At 53.5% G+C, this 17,002-nt stretch overlaps 10 protein-coding genes across 10 annotated transcripts; 4 read left to right on the plus strand and 6 right to left on the minus strand.

Moving 5' to 3' along the window:
* Nucleotides 1-562: 562 nt before the first annotated feature.
* PV07_03337 (uncharacterized protein) lies at nt 563-1,773 on the plus strand. Its single transcript, XM_016390053.1, has one exon. The coding sequence runs from the start codon at nt 689-691 to the stop codon at nt 1,385-1,387; it is 699 nt and encodes a 232-aa protein (XP_016251955.1). The 5' UTR covers nt 563-688; the 3' UTR covers nt 1,388-1,773.
* Nucleotides 1,368-2,674, minus strand: PV07_03338 (uncharacterized protein). Its single transcript, XM_016390054.1, has 2 exons — nt 1,883-2,674; nt 1,368-1,763 (listed from the first exon to the last, which is right to left on the minus strand). The coding sequence occupies exons 1-2, from the start codon at nt 2,565-2,567 to the stop codon at nt 1,558-1,560; spliced, it is 891 nt and encodes a 296-aa protein (XP_016251956.1). The 5' UTR covers nt 2,568-2,674; the 3' UTR covers nt 1,368-1,557.
* Nucleotides 2,654-7,299, minus strand: PV07_03339 (uncharacterized protein). The gene is made up of 2 exons (XM_016390055.1): nt 6,760-7,299; nt 2,654-6,706 (listed from the first exon to the last, which is right to left on the minus strand). Exons 1-2 carry the CDS (start codon nt 7,025-7,027, stop codon nt 3,105-3,107), a joined length of 3,870 nt encoding a protein of 1,289 aa, XP_016251957.1. The 5' UTR covers nt 7,028-7,299; the 3' UTR covers nt 2,654-3,104.
* PV07_03340 (4-hydroxybenzoate polyprenyl transferase) lies at nt 7,279-8,762 on the plus strand (the record flags this gene model as incomplete). The annotated part of the gene is made up of 1 exon (XM_016390056.1): nt 7,279-8,762. One exon carries the CDS (start codon nt 7,279-7,281, stop codon nt 8,662-8,664), a length of 1,386 nt encoding a protein of 461 aa, XP_016251958.1. The 3' UTR covers nt 8,665-8,762.
* On the minus strand, nt 7,993-9,565 carry PV07_03341 (uncharacterized protein). Its single transcript, XM_016390057.1, has one exon. It carries the CDS (start codon nt 9,399-9,401, stop codon nt 8,679-8,681), a length of 723 nt encoding a protein of 240 aa, XP_016251959.1. The 5' UTR covers nt 9,402-9,565; the 3' UTR covers nt 7,993-8,678.
* A 38-nt stretch (nt 9,566-9,603) lies between these two features.
* Nucleotides 9,604-10,818, plus strand: PV07_03342 (Grx4 family monothiol glutaredoxin). The gene is made up of 3 exons (XM_016390058.1): nt 9,604-9,741; nt 9,801-10,086; nt 10,234-10,818. Exons 1-3 carry the CDS (start codon nt 9,715-9,717, stop codon nt 10,524-10,526), a joined length of 606 nt encoding a protein of 201 aa, XP_016251960.1. The 5' UTR covers nt 9,604-9,714; the 3' UTR covers nt 10,527-10,818.
* A 78-nt stretch (nt 10,819-10,896) lies between these two features.
* PV07_03343 (uncharacterized protein) lies at nt 10,897-12,267 on the minus strand (the record flags this gene model as incomplete). The annotated part of the gene is made up of 1 exon (XM_016390059.1): nt 10,897-12,267. The coding sequence occupies one exon, from the start codon at nt 12,265-12,267 to the stop codon at nt 10,897-10,899; it is 1,371 nt and encodes a 456-aa protein (XP_016251961.1).
* Nucleotides 12,268-13,187: 920 nt separating this feature from the next.
* On the minus strand, nt 13,188-14,089 carry PV07_03344 (uncharacterized protein; the record flags this gene model as incomplete). The annotated part of the gene is made up of 2 exons (XM_016390060.1): nt 13,188-13,259; nt 13,313-14,089. The coding sequence occupies 2 exons, from the start codon at nt 14,087-14,089 to the stop codon at nt 13,188-13,190; spliced, it is 849 nt and encodes a 282-aa protein (XP_016251962.1).
* A 345-nt stretch (nt 14,090-14,434) lies between these two features.
* Nucleotides 14,435-15,765, plus strand: PV07_03345 (uncharacterized protein). Its single transcript, XM_016390061.1, has one exon. It carries the CDS (start codon nt 15,103-15,105, stop codon nt 15,481-15,483), a length of 381 nt encoding a protein of 126 aa, XP_016251963.1. The 5' UTR covers nt 14,435-15,102; the 3' UTR covers nt 15,484-15,765.
* PV07_03346 (uncharacterized protein) lies at nt 15,722-16,781 on the minus strand. The gene has a single exon (XM_016390062.1). It carries the CDS (start codon nt 16,527-16,529, stop codon nt 15,792-15,794), a length of 738 nt encoding a protein of 245 aa, XP_016251964.1. The 5' UTR covers nt 16,530-16,781; the 3' UTR covers nt 15,722-15,791.
* Nucleotides 16,782-17,002: the final 221 nt, after the last annotated feature.

Here is a 17,002-nt window from a genome sequence, read left to right on the forward strand (position 1 = left end):
TGGAGTGGCGTATTTCAGCCCTGGCAGAATAGAAGGTCTGAAGAGGCATTCTCTGGGGAGAGGAAGCACCAGTTACCCTGAGAAAATTGACGTAAAGTCCGCAAGCCACATGCGCGGAGTATGGGGTCTGGGCCTCTGTATGGCGCTGCGAACAGCTCAGCTTTCCTGATGAAACTGCCCAGATCGGGAGATCATCCAAGCAACCATTGAGATGTCGCAAGTGAAGGGAGGAAAGACATCATCCAACCTGTTATTTGAAGGCAGTGGCTTGCGCAGATGGACCCTGACGATGGAGGTGAAGGAGCGTTGGTAGACAACGACGAACGGACAAGGAGGCTCGGACACATGGACGTTCAAGTTGAAGCGAAAGGCCCGTGCCGTTGATACATACCTTCAAGGTTGCGAGGCTGGGCTAATACGAGAAGTCTGGGGCTGCCAGGCTTCATAGCTGGTGAGCTGCTCAAGGTTTGGAGGAAAGAATAAGGCTAGTGAGGCTCGGGTTCAAGCGCATGTTAAAGCGGCCTCGATTCACGCTCTAGCATCGAACCACATGGGGAAAGCAGTTTTCTCCATCCGCAAAGTAAGTGCATGCCAGTTCAACTTCCAACAATCCGAGATGTTTACTTGACCACGTCTTGCATGAGAATACAAACACCGGCCATTTAACAGCAATCTCGAAGCCGCCGTCATGGGTGCGAGGAAACTGCTCCCTGCTCCCTGCAGCTTCTCCCAGCTTCAGACTCTCCCGCTGTCCATCCGCCGTGCGATATGGCGAGCCCACCACCTGCACGATTCCTTCTCCATCTCTGCCCGGAGGCTGAGCATATCCCGCGCGTCCCCGTCGTCCTCGCCGTCACCCTCTACACCACACATTTCCGCCGACCGGATCGTGCGGCCCCTCGTCCCTCCACCCCGCGAAGGGTCGGGGCCTCTGCTCTCGCGGCGCCCCGACCGGGCCCTGCCTGAGCTGACCCGGCCGATATCAATATGGCTCAAGACACTCCCTGTGTTTATCGTGCTCGTCACCGTGTCGTCGCTGGCCATCTTCAACTACGAGAAATCCTCCTCGTCGACCGTCAACTCGATCCTCTACGCCCTGCGCACCAACGAGCATGTCCGCGAGTTGCTGGGCGACGAAATCTACTTTGCGAGCAAACTGCCCTGGATCAGCGGGGAGTTGTCGCCCATGCAGGGCACGATCGACATCAGCTTCTGGGTCAAGGGGACGAGAGGGAAGGCGAAGACCAAGTTTGTCAGTCTACGAAAGTCCCGGGGCGGGTTTTTTGAGACATTGGAGTGGAGTCTGCAGATGGAGGATGGCACCATGGTGCAGTTATTAGAAAAAGAGGGCACAAGGGATCCTTTAGAGGGACAGAGGTTTGACTAGTTGAAAGACAACAGACAGGAGGCAAGAGGTAGAATTGAAAAAAAGTGGGTTTTGTACATTAGCTTGTACCTGCTCTCATGACGACGATGGCAAAGCTACCGTCGAGCAGGAAAATGAGATGAGTGAGGGCTGAATCTCCTCCAAAAGAAGACGCAGATATGTTTGGTTTCTCAGTCGCCCGGTTTGACCTTTGACCCCTTGGTATTTATGCCCGTACCTGCGCCAACAGCTTTCCGATGAGGCATCTTTCCAATATTCCAACCCCATGATCTCAACGTCTTGACAACTTTGGGCAGGATTGCAGCAGTGAGAGGGACGCGAATGAAAATAAAGGATTTGTGCACCGCATACGCGAGGGCAAGTTGAGTCCATAAACCTAATGACACCAATATGTTAGCCTTTCTCGTCCTAGTATTTTCTCAGCCCCGGCGAGCTGTATCTCACACCGGGGAAACAGAAGAAATGAAGAAAGAGAAGCAGGTCAAAACCACATACTGGCATTGTCACCCTGGTTCGCCTTCTCCGCCGCTTTGTACCCATGATCGTTTGTCGGCTCTTCCAAAACGCGTCCGCCTTCCTGCGCGGCTCGCTGCTCGAGCTCCCTCACGCCGGCTTCCGCAGAAGCCTCGTCGATTGCTCCGTCGGCGGCCATCTGGGCCTGGGTCGAGCCCTGGATCGGCCACTTGACAATCGACTTGAAGGTCTCGACCACGACGTGCTCGTAGTGCCCGATCGTCTCGGTCCCCATCATGCGCACCGCCAGGAAGCAGAAGGGGAAGTCGAGCGCCGAGAGCGCCAGGTAGACGCCTACCGCCGTCCAGCCGTACTCGCGGGACATCGTCTTCAGACGCTGCTTGAGGGAGGGTTTCTCACTCGTGGTGCTGGAACTGGTGTTCGAGTTGTAGCGGCGGCCAAAAACATTGTGCCGCCGCGACGGCTGGCCTCTCAGCGTCGTCCGCCATGATTGCAGCGATGAGAAAGAGGGGGTGTCCGTGGGTCGCTGAGTGTGTATCGATCGTCTCAAAAGAGCTCGTTGGGGTAACAGGGTCGGTCTGGTGCGGAAGGATTGCTGCAGGGGAGCTCGAGTCTGATGGATGGCGCGGCGTGATGCAGGCAAACGCGACTGAGCGCAGAGCTGTCGCAGAGCAACATTGCGCTGGAATACGCGCATGCTCTCCATAGTCAGGACGCTCAGTATCCACAGGACTGACAAAGGATCGAAATATTTGTGAGCGTGTTAGGAGAATGTCGCATGTCGCAGGAAGAGAAAAAACCCGTCGACTTGGGTGCCTTGACCCGTCGATGTCATTTTCACCACCATCGGAGTTGGCGACCCGAAAGCTCCGGAGTTTGCAGCCTTGTCAAAGGGAAAAAGGGGCACTGGAGTCTCCTGGGGAAGATGGCTCTCTGCTATCGTATTGTCATGCAGCAACACCATCTGAGCACGCTTTGGTCATGTCCCTATGTACAGCCCGCTCACGTCAACCTCAACACACCAGCGCCAATTCGCTGTTTGCACCCCAAGCCCAAGGTCCCAATATGCGTCAATTCTCCAACTTGTTCCAAGTCCTCGAGCTCCTGGCCTCTGCAAGCTCCCAAACACTCATAAATCCGTGACCATCCACAAGCATACCGTGCGCACTCTGTACCAACCATAAAATACTCCCCGGGCTTCTTCTGGACATCATCCCCATTTTCTGCATGCTGCGATCGTGTTCTACCAGGGATGTTTTGGTAGCCTGCCCCTTTTTTTTGGACCATTAGCAGCATTAAGAGACTTCGCTGGCATCACTCGACTCGCGCTCGCAGCTCCGTTATTAACGGCGACCCAAGCTTGGCCGGGCTTTCGAGTCTGTGTCCCGTCGTCCGAATCATCACTATCAGCCCACTCCGAAGCCAAGGCTTTCGCGGTCGACACAACGGCTCGCTTCGGTACGGTCGGTGGGGCGAGAGAACCTCTCGACTGTCTCTTACTATTCGTGACCGCCTTGGGAGGTGCAACAACGTCTTTTTGTCGGGCAGGCGCGACCTCTGTCTGAGCTGGAGTAGCGGCTTTGTTGCCCGGGGTACGCTTGTCCAAGAACGATTCCTGAGACCAAACGTCGTCCAGGTCTTCGCTTTCATTCTCCATCCACTCGATCGCAGCCATTTTTGCTCGTCTATTCGCTTGTGCTTCCACTGCTGCCTTTGACTGGCTTGAGAGGGAGATGGCTGAGGTCGATTTGGCAAGTGTCGCTTTCTGAGGAAGAGGCGATAACGAGGCCACTGAGACCGGCCTTCCATTCCGGTCAGCTGGGGAGCTCGTCGTCGTTATATTATGGACGCTCTGCACCACAGTCAGTTTGGGAGCTTTCGTGGCCATTCGTGGTGCTGGCGTGGAAGCGCTCGGTCCAACTTCAACCGGAGGGCTTGAGGCAGAGCTCTCATTCCCTGCTGATTCGGTATCCGAGGATACGGAAGAATCGAAAACCGGGCCGGCGTCGTCCAACCTAACCACCTTCATTGTCGGCTTATTCATGGACTTGCGGCGCTCAGAAGAAGGTTCAGAAACAACCTCATTAAACTCGTCCTCTGAGGGTTCTTCATAATGGGTATTGTGCATCCGGGTCTGCCGCCTGGTAATTTCCGCGTCAGGAGGTGGTCGCGGAGCTCCATCCGCGGCGTGTTTCCTGCGGTCACGATACCGACCGGGCATGAAGTCGTCATCCTGTTCAACAACAACATTTTCAACACCTCGTCGAATCTTCTTTTGCACGGTTTGAGGATTTCCTTCGGCAGCGTTGAGCGCATGCAGATCAGAGCTGATGACCGGTGCAGGAGCTTCCGCCCCATTCAAGGCCTGCCGCGCCATATCTGCCATCTTTTGCATTTCCTCAAGTTTCTGTGCCGGAAGTGGCAACTTCACAATGAGCGACTTCCGTACTTTGTTCTTCTCGACGTTAGCTTTCTTGGAATGATAAGGACGGTCGCCGTCATCGAGCCTTGCACGCTTGCGCTTACGCTCGATCATCTCAATCTCTGCCCTATCATCCCTGCCACCAGGTGCGTACCCTGAAGGCACGGCCACTTGTTCCTCGTCAACAAGGACGGGAACATGACGCACGATCTCTGGATCCGGATAATCGTAGGTGATGGCCTCAGTTGGATCGTAAGCATGCTCAACGTCTCTGATGACGCCACCCTCAGGAATAGCGTATTCAGAAGTAAGATCGTCAATGAGAGTCGACTCTACTCCTTCTGGGTTTTCGTCATAATCGTCTTCGTCCTCTGCGAGGGACTCGGGTGGCCCATCAGTTGTCAGCATCGGGTCGATTGGAATGCCTTCTTGTTGCGCCAACCGAATGAGACCATCTTCCACTCCATCATGAATCTCTTGATCACCGTCAACGTAGTGTTCACCTAGCTCCGGCGTCGTAGCTTTGGCAGCCTCTGCCTCTTTCCGACGCTTTTCCAGACGACGGGACTGGTCCCCATAATCATCACCTGCCTTTTGAATCCAGGCAATGTTGGAGTAACTAAAATCCACGAGGCTTTCAACCGATCGAGGATCTGCTATTGCCTTGGTGTTATGCCCAAGGATTGTGCCAGATGGGTGGTAGGCTTTGTAACCGGGCCTGGACTTACACTGACGGCAGCCACAGATGTTTCGACAGCTCGGACACAACCAGTCCGGCTCAGCAAGGATATCCTGCGGCATCATATCGAATCTTCGAAAAAGAGTGCCGTAGCAATAATGTTTGTCACATTTCGTGCATGTGGCCTGCTTCCATTTGGGTTCCCAGTGGAAGTCAACATGGCATCGAGCATGCTCTCTTAGAAACTTATCAGTTCGCCTGATCTTTTTCTTTTTCTTGACATTCCCATTTGCGTCCACCTCCTCCACCACTTCGCGGTCGTCGCCTGTTACAGGAGACGGCGGACGGCGGATATCGCAAAACGGCCTCTTTGCTAACTCAAGTTGGCAGATCTGGGCCAGGGTCCTTTTGTTCCCGAGCCTGTCCAGTTCAATTTTAAGAGGCATGGGTGATTTCTCAGTCACTCTGCCTTCATATTGCAGAATCTGTTGTCGCCACTGTTCGTGCTTCTGTGTAAGTTCTCCCCAGGGCCACTGCTCAACCCACCTCAATTTTGATATGCATGCACAGCTTCTGCCCATTGCATAACACTCCATGCAGATGTCATAGGTGTCTTCGTCGCCGTTCGCCAACTGTCCTACACAATTGGGACAGGTGAGAAATCGGTTGAAAATATTGCAGCGGCAATATGAACAAGTAATGTTGCTGTCATAAGGGATATACTCGACCTTCTTCTCGATGCGGTCAGGCAGGAAGCTCTCCGACACTAATATCCCGGTGAACAGAAGCTGCAGTCTCCGGAAGTCCTTTTCTAGTTGCCGGACTTTCGAGTCACGGGGCATTTTGTGTTTCAGACCCGAAGATTTCTGCCTGAACTTCTCTGCCAGCCGCAGGAGTTTCGAGTATTTCTGCATGGTGTAGTAAATGATTGCCTTGTTCTTGTACTGTTCATCGCGGCACACCATCCTTGCTCGCGGCAGAGCTTCATGCATTGCCATTTCAAGAGTCTCAATGGTTGTTCTGTTCCAAGCGACTTTCATCGTTCTGGTTCCACGGTTCCACACCTGATGCGGAGCTAGTGGAGGAATAAGGATGAAGTCACCGGGCTTCTGCTCGACAACGTACGTTTTGAATGGTGCGTTCTTCCATGCGTTGACTTGGGCGAAATGCTTTTCGATCTCAATGTCGTGACCAAGGCGGGAAAGCCAGTACTCAGCGACTACCTCTCGTTCTTTGGTCTCGGTCATGAACCAGATCGAGGATCCCGGCTGTGTGAGTTTCCCATCCTCAGCTAGGCCGGTAGAAGCTTCGACCATGATATTCTGACCCAGGCTCGCGCACATTTCTCGATGGGCGGGGGTATAAGTGCCTTCATGGCCGATATAGCACATGAGATTTTCCGCGCGCATTTCTTTCGGAAGGCTGCTCATCAAGTCTCCAGCTCTGGCGATCCCCTTTCCTTTCCTCATACCGGGCCTGATTAGGTCGTTTTCGTCCACTGATCCAAACCCACCAACGTCACCTGTCGATTCGTTGAGATAGAACAGGGCTGCAGGAATGATATCCGACAATTTGTCTTGCCACAAAGGCGGGCAGTCAATATCTTTGAGATACATCCGCTGACGCCCGGGGTCCTTGTAGTTCCGCGGGGTCCACTGGTTCGTCAACAGTGCCATGTGGTTTAAGTAGTGACCGATCGATAGCGGTACGTCGGTTTTCTTGGTGAGATCTCTCGCATTTTCGACTGGAGAACCGTGAGGACATGATACATAGTGTGAGAGCAATGTGAAACCATACCTTTTGAACCGCAGTTGTCACGGAGCCACTGTGGTGCAAATGTCCATCTGTCAAGTCGCGCTTCGTAGCCCTCGATGACAAGAGGCTTGCCACCCAGGATGACGTGAATCAGAACCAGCTTTTCAAAGTTTTCCAGGCCTTGGTGATCTATCATGTCGCAGTGGATGCGTACTACCCACTCAAAATTGGGCTGGGACTCGACGAGGGCTTTCAGATCGAAATCCGGCGAGATGGGCTCGAAGGCCGCACAAGGTCGTGTGGACGGCATGACCAGTCAGCTTGGATAAGAGGACGGATCCCCTTGCTCAGGTGTACAAGCCTTCTCTTCTGCAAAGGTGACTGGGAGATGCACATCGTAACGGCGGCGGGGCAGTGTGATGAAGGAAACCAAGTGGACGCTCTGTCCATGGAATGCCTGCTCGATGAAGGTTCAGGTTGGCCTGAGATCGAAGGAAATGAGTTGGGTGAAAGGAGGTGACAATGCGCTGAGCATAATGTGAAGTGCCGCCGCATGCAACCATGACTGGCGCAGGTAAAGATTTCACATCGGATCTGATCTCGCGAAGCGCACTGGGGAAAAGTCACTTTGCAGAGGAAGGCTACGCCATTCCCAAAACGGACAGCGTGACCTGGATTCTTCTCAGCCTTGCCAGGAAGTTTTTTAATGTCTCTTTCCCAGACTACCATGGGAGACCGCCAGACATGTTTGGGACCAAGATCCTTTGCCAGGCCTCTCGATCCTCTCCTCGGGCTCTTGCATTTGTGAGGGGGTCTCGACGGCATCAGCAAAGGATTTTTCGTCATGGAACCGCAACCTGGAAACAAAAACACATACCGGCACGGGTTTGCTCCTCGAGTCGAGAGAGACATCTAGCCACTTCAGTTTCGCCGAGTCCGTTGGGCCAGGATCTCCCTGCGATCTACAAACCTCCCACTACTGGCATTATATCGAAACTACCCTCATCATGGATTCCTTATGCCGAGCTTATCCGGCTCGACAAACCCGCGGGGACGTACTACCTCTTCTTCCCCTGCATGTTTTCTACGCTTTTGGCGGCACCGATGGCTGTGCCGATGGCTTCACCGCTCGAGGTGATATCTACGACGGCTCTTTTCTTCACCGGCGCTTTGATCATGCGAGGCGCCGGCTGTACAATAAATGATCTCTGGGACCGCAACTTGGATCCACATGTCGAACGTACACAACTACGACCCATTGCGCGGAAAGCCGTTTCTGTTGAAAATGCAATTGTATATCTAGGCGCACAGCTTCTTACTGGGTTGACTCTGCTCTTACAATTTCCCCTACCTTGTCTCTACTATGGAGTTCCAAGCCTGCTTCTGGTCACGGTATATCCTCTGGCGAAGCGAGTTACACATTACCCGCAGTTTGTTCTCGGGTTGACCTTTTCATGGGGCGCCATCATGGGCTTTCCCGCCCTAGGCATCGACCTTATCTCGAACCCTGGTGCACTTGCAGCTGCCGCGGCACTGTATTCCAGCTGTGTGGCGTGGACCCTCAATTATGACATGATCTATGCCTACATGGACATCAAGGACGACGTCAAAGTGGGCATCAAGTCAATCGCTCAAGCACACGAGCACAATTCAAAGACCGCCCTGTCTGTCTTCTCTGCTGCTCAGATTGGACTTCTCGCGGCCGCCGGGTATTTTGCTGGAGCAGGACCAGTCTTTTTCATCGGGAGTTGTGGTGGCGGTGCACTGGCTTTGGCAACCATGGTCCGGCGGGTGAATTTGAAGGATGTCAGAGATTGTTGGTGGTGGTTTAGAAACGGTGCCTGGATCACCGGCGGGGTCATCTCTCTCGGCTTGCTCGGAGACTATCTTCATCGGAAGACTCAAGAGGAGTCTCGATCCACGACTCAGACCTTCAGTGGCGCATGATAGCATGCCGGTCGTCACTGGCCGTTGGCCTCGTAAAAATCCTGAATACCGAGTGCCAGGTGCTCGTCAATGTAACTCACGATCTGCCTCCAGTCCATCATAGCACCGTCGCCCGTATCGCCGCAGGCCAACTCCTTTTCCGTAGGTCGCAGGATCGTGAACCACCCGTCCTTATCAGCGCCCCAGTCCTCCTCCAGCACTTGGATATGCTTCCTGGTGATCGGGTGGCGCCACATGGCAGTATTCATGGCCGGCGCCACAAATATCCTCTTCCTGCGCATGTCGATCAGGCCCGTCGTGTCCCATGCCCGGATGACATTCAGGAGCAGACCGTCACTGATGCCGTTGACGATTTTCGCCATGGTGTTGGCCGAGAGGGGCGCCACGATCAGGACGTGCGCCCACCGCCTCAATTCAATGTGTAAGATCTTGTCGCCTCGCACCCACGGTTTCGACCACTCGTCCTCTTCATGGTATACACCGTCCACGCCGGGATAGTCCAGGAGTGAGCGTAGCGGGGGTTGTTCGGCCGATTGGCCTTGCAGGAACTGCTCGGCGGCTTCTGTCAAGACGATGCGGATGGACACATTCGGGTGGGATCCGAGGGATTTGGCTATTAGGGGGATCTTGATTGCTGCTACAGATCCGCTTGCGGACAGGAGGATGTGGTGTTTACCGTCAGTTTCATGGGCTGCGGCGGAGAACCGCTCGCCGCTGCTTGTTGGGTTTGTGGTCATGGTGTATCTATCCCTTCTTCAGATGTCTGCGAGGAGGGTAAGGCGCAACAATGTCTTCTCGAGGCCTGCATTCCCTCCTTCTTATAGAGCGGTATTTAAATCCATTCGTAGATTTGTCAGGCGACTCGAAGGAGAAGAAGTACCGTGTAAATCTGGGGAAAAAAGCGCAACACCACAAGACCGACTTCCATTTGTCAACATTTGAATTGACATCATCCAAGCCGCCGCCATCGACAATTTTCTCCAACAAGCAACTGTGATCCAGAACTAGACTTCAACCTCTTTCTTCACCAATACCCAACAGACTCCCGAGATGCTGCAGAGATCACTAAGAGCACCTGTAATAACTCCTCACCACTCCATCCCGGCGGAAAGACAAAGGAAACTAACCACGAGCAGGCCCTTCGCGGCGCCCTTGCCGCTTTCTCCCCCCGCGCCACTCCAGCCTCTCTTCTCCCTCGCATATCATCCTCTCTTTCACAGACACGGCTTCTTTCGCAAGAGGTCCGCGCTGCGATCGATAGAGCTGTCGCCTCGGCGCCAGTGGTGCTGTTCATGAAGGGCACCCCAGAAACACCACAATGTGGATTCTCGCGAACGTCGATCCAGATATTGGGCTTGCAGGGCGTGGATCCCAGGAAATTCACTGCTTTCAACGTCTTGGAAGATGATGAGTTGAGGAGTGGTACGTCTCGCCATGTTTGACGCCGTTCAGCAGCTGCTCGCGCACCTTTTTGAAATTATGCTGCGCCTGGCAAAAGAGCGCGGAGCTTGTCAGGGGACGAAAATCTAGCCAGCTGATGCTAACATGGGCCAAAATTTCCGTCTATAGGAATCAAAGAATACTCGGACTGGCCCACGATCCCCCAGCTATACGTCGACAAGGAGTTCATCGGCGGCTGCGACATCCTGATCAATATGCACAAGGACGGCAGTCTGGCAGATCTACTTGCGGAAAAGAAAGTCATCCTGACGGAAGATGGTGACGAAGATTTCGAGGCGACGCCAGCCGGTGGAGACAAGAGCGGCGGAGATGTCGAAGGCCACAAAGCACAAGAGGCGCGGCAAGAGACGGAGCAAAGTACCGGAGCCAGGTCCAAGGATGCGAAGGGAGAGAGCTCGTAAGAGAGCCTCGAGACCATCGAGCGATGCGTCCGTAATGGAATACCTCTGGACAACAACGAAAGGTCTGGGTCTAGCCGCCCAGCCTGGTCAGGCTTGAAGTACAAGTTTTGAAGGCTCGATACCCCCACGTTGAAGACGGAGTCGTTCAGAAAGATTGAAGTCAGGCTTGTGTTCAGGGATAGATATCCGTTTCCCAAATGCATTGGCGACAATATGTACAAAATAAAGCTATATACCCCCCGAAGATCCCATCATGATAAATGCATCGTCACGGAGCCAACTTTTGCCCCGGCTTTTTACTTCCACTCAATTCCAGTCCGTTACCAATGCCAGCGTACGTTAGAAACCTCACTCAGAAGGGTCGAGGGGCTCATTCGTAAGCGTCTTCCTTCTCTTCCTCGACCACAATGCCCCACTCATGCTCACGGCGCCCATACATGACGTCCTTCAGGGCCTTCTTGACAGCTAGAGCAAAGCTGGCTCCATCGGCATCTGCACCGTCTTGGCCCTCTTGTCCCAGGGGCAGAACAAGATCTGTGCCTCGGAAATGGATATCCTGCACGGGGGCAATGAAAAAGGCTGTTCCCGCTCCAAACGCCTCGATGAGTCGGCCTTCCGTCTGGGCATCGATGAGTTCATGCATGGTGAACTTCCTCTCGATGACATCCACATCACCGCCACCGACCGCGCCAGACCTGACAAGTTCCAACACGGACGCGCGCGTAACGCCTTCCAGGATGACCCCGTCTCCCAACGGGGCTGTAATCAACTCCCTCCGTCCGGTTTGCTTGTTCTCCCACAGTACGAAGAAGTTAGAACCACCGGCTTCGGTAACGAAGCACTCATTCCCAAACAACCATAGAATCTGATCGTAGCCTCTGGCGCGCGCTTCTCCCTGCGCGACGAGCGAGGGTCCATAGTTTGCTCCGACTTTCGCGTTTCCAAACCCGCCCGGCCAGGCTCGGATCATGTCATGTCGGGAAGCGAGGAGGCGCATACCTTTTGAGGCTGCTACATGTTTTGACTCGGGCTGGGTACCAGCGCTGAAAGCAGCGTTGAGTGGGGTAGGGACTGACGGGGGTTTGCAACTCGGGTCGTCCAAAGACGGGAACATGACCATGATAATATACATCAATGCCTCCTTGGGTCTTTGCACGCCGAGAGCAGGTGCCGTTGCTATCATCGTAGGTCGAATGTAAATGAACGATTCTGGCTCAGCAATCCACTTTGCTGCCTCGACGCCAACAAATTTCTTCAATAGCTTGACAAACTCCTCGGGCGGGAAGCTGGGCAACGAAATTCGAGCCGCTGACTGCAAGAATCGCTTTGCGTTGCGGTCCGCCCTGAATAAACGAACCTTGCCGTCCACACCTCTGTATGCCTTCATTCCTTCAAAGCATTCGGTCGCGTAATGCAGGACAGAGGCAGTCGGCATGATGGACAGGGGCCCATAAGGTCGGATCTCAGGTGCTTCCCACCCAGCTTTCTCTGTCCAGCGAGCGGTAAGCATGTGGTCTGTTGTGCAGTTCTGCGACCAGACTTCCGCCGAGTTGGGAGCGGGCACATGCTTGGGATTCAGATTCCGGGTAATGGTCAGTTTGGAAGCGTCGAGGTCTGCAACTTGAAGCCCATTGGAGACAGTCTTCTCGAGTATCGCGGCTGTGCCAGCCTTGGTCAACTTGGAAGTATTGTCAAGGGTGGGTGAAGGTGGGGAGACAGGCGAAACAGCAACAGGAGGCATGGTGACCGATTCGGAGATTAAGATTGATCGACTCAAAGAACAAATAACGTATCGAGCCCAGACAGAACAGAAATACGAGCAGCTTGCGAAGAAGTAAAGAGGGATTGAGGGAGAGAATCAAGAGAGCTGAACGAAGCAGACCCGTGACTCATATATTGCATTCGGCAGGCGCGGGCACATCGACTCGAAAATTGCAATGCAACAGACTCGAGATCGGAATTTGGTGGATTCTCCCAAGGTTTGCTGGTAGAACAAGGCTTGCGTCCCCATGATGGCACCTCCAGAGATCCGTTTCGTTGGTCTGCCAATCCACATCCTTTGACGATCGCGACTTACCACGTTCCACGCTAAAGCAGTACGCCTTTGAAAGTACAAGGTCTTATCAGGGCGGCCCGATATCGAACGCGAAGGGCGACTGCAGGGGGTGGACACGGCGCATCACATGGCCGCTGGAGTAGAATCGAAAGATTTTCAAACGACGAGAAATTTTCCACCAGGGTGTTTATCCCGAGACGTGGCCACAGGCAGCAACACGATGAAGCTCCCTCTTGACATTGAGATTGGTGGGAGGGATCCCCAACTGAGAGAAAACAAGGCTCCGCCGAAAAATTCCAGCTTGCATTCCGCGATCCGGATTGACCTCATTCGACTAAGGTTGGTGCGGGTATTCGCGGATATCAAACACCTCAGAAGGCGAGCGCGAAACGCGGGCCGTGCTTTGTTACCGCAATTTGCACAAACACGGTTTCAGCGATTCTTCAACATAAAAGAGGTCAGCTGTTTCAGTTATGACCTCACTCGAGACCGACATATCATAACGATGCGCATTTGGGTGTCAGCACGGGACCGATGACCGTCCACGTGTTGTGTTCTCTGCTGGTGAGGTCGGGACTGTCAGACCTCTCCGCTCCAGATGTCTTTCACAATGCCGCGAGCTGCTCAATGGACTGCATGAGGCCCTTGAATAGCTTGTTCTTTTCCACGTTATATTGCTGTAATTGGCCATTAGCCTGGAGGCGACCGTGAGAGAAGGAAGAGCGCATACTTGCTGCATGTCGGCGGCCGCCTTCTTGGTTCTGTTCGCGATTTGGCCGATGGTCTCTTCGAAGCCCGTCATATCTTGCTCTAGTTGCGCATGGCCGTGATGTACCTCGTCATGAATCTTTTGAGCAGAGTCGAGGGTGTTCTCGAGTCGTTCCTGCTGGCCCGGCTTCATGGCTCCATCTTGAAGCTGAGCGACCAAGACCGACTGCTTACCGAGGGCCTCCACAGCAAGTTTTATCAGGTCGAATTGGATATCTTCCCACTCATTCCATAATTTGCACAAGACTTCCTCTTTCTCTTCCCGCAACGCACGAAACTCCAAGATACGATCTTTAAGCAGGATTTCGTCGTTCGAACTCAGGTCGGTATCCGTTTTGGGCGGGACCTCCGTCAATGCTTCTGCAGCGAACGGTCTTTGCAGAGGCTCTTCGACAGCTGCCAATCCACGAAAGTGCGTTTCAATGTCGACGGTGAGTTCTTGGAGACTTCCAATCAATTCTCTCTCGACCTCATCTAACTTGGTTTTGCTTTCGATCACCACATTCTCTCGGTACTGGTCGAGACTTTCTGGACGTGATGAGAATAGACCAACTAGATGGAGGTTTATTACCTGTAAACTTGTCTGCCAGCGTTGTGCTTGGATCCAGATTTCTCTCACTTTCCCTGATCTTTGAGATTCGAGGGGAATCACGCCCACCTGAATGACGAAATCTTCGAGGCTTGATCGCATTTGGTGTAGGAATTGGCTGGCGATTGAGTGGCGTAATAGCAGCTGCATCACGGGAGCGAAGAAAGAAGGATTTCACAGACACGGGGCGAGATTTGCTGTGGACGGAATGCATGTCGTATGTCAACCTGTAACGAAAGAGTAACGAAAGGCACTTCACCAATTTGCGGTCGGGTGGTTGTGAGTTGAGTTGAAGGCGCAACTGCGACCAACAGTGCGACCTTCCCCACTTGTCCATTTCGAGGCCATCTTTGACTATTGTCCTCCTCCTCAGGAGAAGGACAATCCGTCTGTCCTCTTCTTTGTGCTACTCTTCCTCCTTCGGCACGCATTGAATACCTAGTTTTGATTCTCTGCCATCACCTTTTTCCTTTGCGCCTCCGCATCGTCCCGCAGTGCTGATCGCACCTCGCCGCAATCTTCGCTGTGTGCAATATCGCAGACATCTCGAACAAAAAGTACCACATCGTCTTTCGGCCTCATAACTCCCTCAGCCCAAAGCGCGTCGGAAATGATAGCCTGGACACCGGGCGAAATGGCAGCACCGCCACAGGGACATTGTCCCTGATGTGCTTGCTTGCATGAGGAGGGGCATGATAATGTGGCGCCCAATGGTCATAGTCCAGCCTGCCAGCAACATCCTTGGAGTTGTCAGAGATCGAGATGCAATGGTCCAAAGACGCTCTTGTCCTGCGTCATCGGGGTCCTTGATCACGCAGATCCTGTGGCTGCTGACGATGTTTGTGATTGGCCGACTGCGATGATCTACCACGAGAACTTCTCCTTCGATACCCAAACCTGTTTTCATCTATCTCTCTTGACCTCTTTACGGAAACCCAAAAGACCCATGGTCCTTGCCGTGCGGAGTTATGGCCTTCACAAGATGACGTCGCTGGTCGTTTGAGGAAAGAAGCAGGTAAATCACACATTCCACGAGGTGTTGATAAACGTTCATGTTGGCTCTATTTCCTTTTTGTTCCACTCCCACTCCACACTATCTCAGACATACCACACTCGCGATATCAAGTACCACAAATACCAACTAAACAAAAACAAACATCAAAATGGTTCTAGGAATAAAAACCAAGCGCCATCCAGGTGGAACAACAGTGACCACCACCACAACGACCACCCACCATCCGCCAGAAGCAAATGGTCGCGGTGCGCCTGCAGTCCGCACCAAGCCCACCCTCAAGCAGCGCTTGATGGGGGGAAGGCGGACCAGAGCCAATACCGCCACACCCACACGAAGACGTCGGGTCGGCTTGCGTCGCAAGCCCGCGACAGCTACCACCACTCCCCGTCGCAAGACCAGCGTCAGCGACAAAATTTCTGGCGCAATGCTAAAGTTGAAAGGAACTCTGACGCGTAGGCCAGGGCAAAAGGCCGCGGGGACGAGACGAATGCATGGGACAGATGGGAGGGGAGCCCATCGATATTACTGATGACCCTGATCAGCAAGGGCAGCAGGAGAGGCAGAGGCCCCCATTCAAGCCTACACTGCTGGGCAGGATCTGGTCTGAATCCTTCCTGTCCGTTTGGAGGAGCAGAGAGAGGTTGACAAACTTAACCCCGTTCTTTAGTGCGGGCACCACGCGACCTGGGACAGATGGAAGCATACTGCCACGCGGGGCTTCATGGTGATTCAGCGTCGGACAGCTTCAAATGTATGAGTATGACGAGATTTGAGATACCACATCCTAGCAAGAACTGTAATTTTATTGATCCAGAAAACCGACAGCAAATGTTTTGATCATTGCTTGTGATCTTTACTCTTTCGCCTTACAGCATACAGAAAGATTCCTTCTTTCTGGTCTGCCTCCTTTCCGTCATACTCGATATACTCAGCATGGAAATTTCTCATCATGTCACGTATGAATCGCATATCCGCTTTCCGTCTCTTCTTAAAGCAGAAGAAGCAGGTCGTTTCGGGGCCAATAAGGTCACCGAGTGTCCGGAGTAAAAGAGGGAAGGCAGGTTCAAAGTAAACACAGTCCGCTGCCAGGACGATATCTGGATGTTGGGCACCAGGGGTCAGAATGGCCGGAGGCGGCGGAGTGCCCCAGTCATACACCTCCGCAACGACCTTCTCTTCAAGGTTGTTGAGCGCGATATTCTTCCTCATCAGTGCAAACATGGGTATTTGATCCGTAATGTAAATCTTTTGCTCATCGTCGAGTTCGCACCCAAGCGCAACGGCCAGTCCCACCAGCCCACCGCCGGCGCCGATCTCCACAACAGACTTCCCTCGCAGGGAGCCGGCGCGGTGGTATTTGAGCATGTATCTTGTCAGGACCATGCCGGCGGGCCAGAGTTGGCCGCCACATCCTTCTTGAAGATCCTCGTGGAGGACGAGGGGCCTGTGGGAGGGGAGGAGATTGTCGAAGGTAAGGCTTGTGGTTGCGGGTTTTTTATTATCGCGCTCGGGGACGAGGGTGGTGGAGATGGCAAAGACGTTGTTCTCTGGCGAGGGAGAGCGCGAGGCAGGCATTTTGTCTTAGGTGCGTCGGACTGTACTGTAAATCAAAGCGGCTTTATCGCGTTACAGCGGTTTTTTCATTATCGGTTCGCCATCGGCCTGAGAATGTCGGTGACAAGGGTGGAAAAAAATTAACCAGGCTCACATTCGGTCCATGCTTTGGTCGTTAATGGGGACTGATCAGTCTCGGCAGAACAGGAGCGGCGGTCGCAGATGGCCGACCCCTCGTAGCAGGAAACTTTTCGAGGAGGGCTCTTCTGCAAGGCTGCTGATAGCCCCGATATCAGGCACCGGAAATGATTGGATGGTAGCTTAGCGGACAGATAATCCGGGGTAGCATGCTTAGCCGCAGCTGTTCCTACCTTGGAAGCATTTCTTGTCAGGTTGTAAGAAGGTTGTTCGCCCGCTTGCAGTATTCAGCAGCCCGAATTGAGCTGTTCGAGCACATGAAAAGCCCCTGGAACCAGGTCCCGAGGGCCGACTCG

This window comes from Cladophialophora immunda (genome assembly GCF_000835495.1).
Source record: "Cladophialophora immunda strain CBS 83496 unplaced genomic scaffold supercont1.2, whole genome shotgun sequence".
In the NCBI taxonomy this organism is placed as follows: Eukaryota; Fungi; Ascomycota; class Eurotiomycetes; order Chaetothyriales; family Herpotrichiellaceae; genus Cladophialophora; species Cladophialophora immunda.

Coding starts and splice junctions, on each gene's coding strand:
- PV07_03346 (XM_016390062.1), bottom strand. CDS start 16,529: ATGCCTGCCTCGCGCTCTCCCTCGCCAGAGAACAACGTCTTTGCCATC.
- PV07_03341 (XM_016390057.1), bottom strand. CDS start 9,401: ATGACCACAAACCCAACAAGCAGCGGCGAGCGGTTCTCCGCCGCAGCC.
- PV07_03339 (XM_016390055.1), bottom strand. CDS start 7,027: ATGCCGTCCACACGACCTTGTGCGGCCTTCGAGCCCATCTCGCCGGAT. Junction 6,707..6,759: donor TGACAACTGCGGTTCAAAAG/GTATGGTTTCAC, acceptor ACGGTTCTCCAG/TCGAAAATGCGAGAGATCTC.
- PV07_03337 (XM_016390053.1), top strand. CDS start 689: ATGGGTGCGAGGAAACTGCTCCCTGCTCCCTGCAGCTTCTCCCAGCTT.
- PV07_03345 (XM_016390061.1), top strand. CDS start 15,103: ATGGTTCTAGGAATAAAAACCAAGCGCCATCCAGGTGGAACAACAGTG.
- PV07_03338 (XM_016390054.1), bottom strand. CDS start 2,567: ATGGAGAGCATGCGCGTATTCCAGCGCAATGTTGCTCTGCGACAGCTC. Junction 1,764..1,882: donor GAACCAGGGTGACAATGCCA/GTATGTGGTTTT, acceptor TGGTGTCATTAG/GTTTATGGACTCAACTTGCC.
- PV07_03342 (XM_016390058.1), top strand. CDS start 9,715: ATGCTGCAGAGATCACTAAGAGCACCT. Junction 9,742..9,800: donor AGAGATCACTAAGAGCACCT/GTAATAACTCCT, acceptor AACCACGAGCAG/GCCCTTCGCGGCGCCCTTGC. Junction 10,087..10,233: donor AGATGATGAGTTGAGGAGTG/GTACGTCTCGCC, acceptor TTCCGTCTATAG/GAATCAAAGAATACTCGGAC.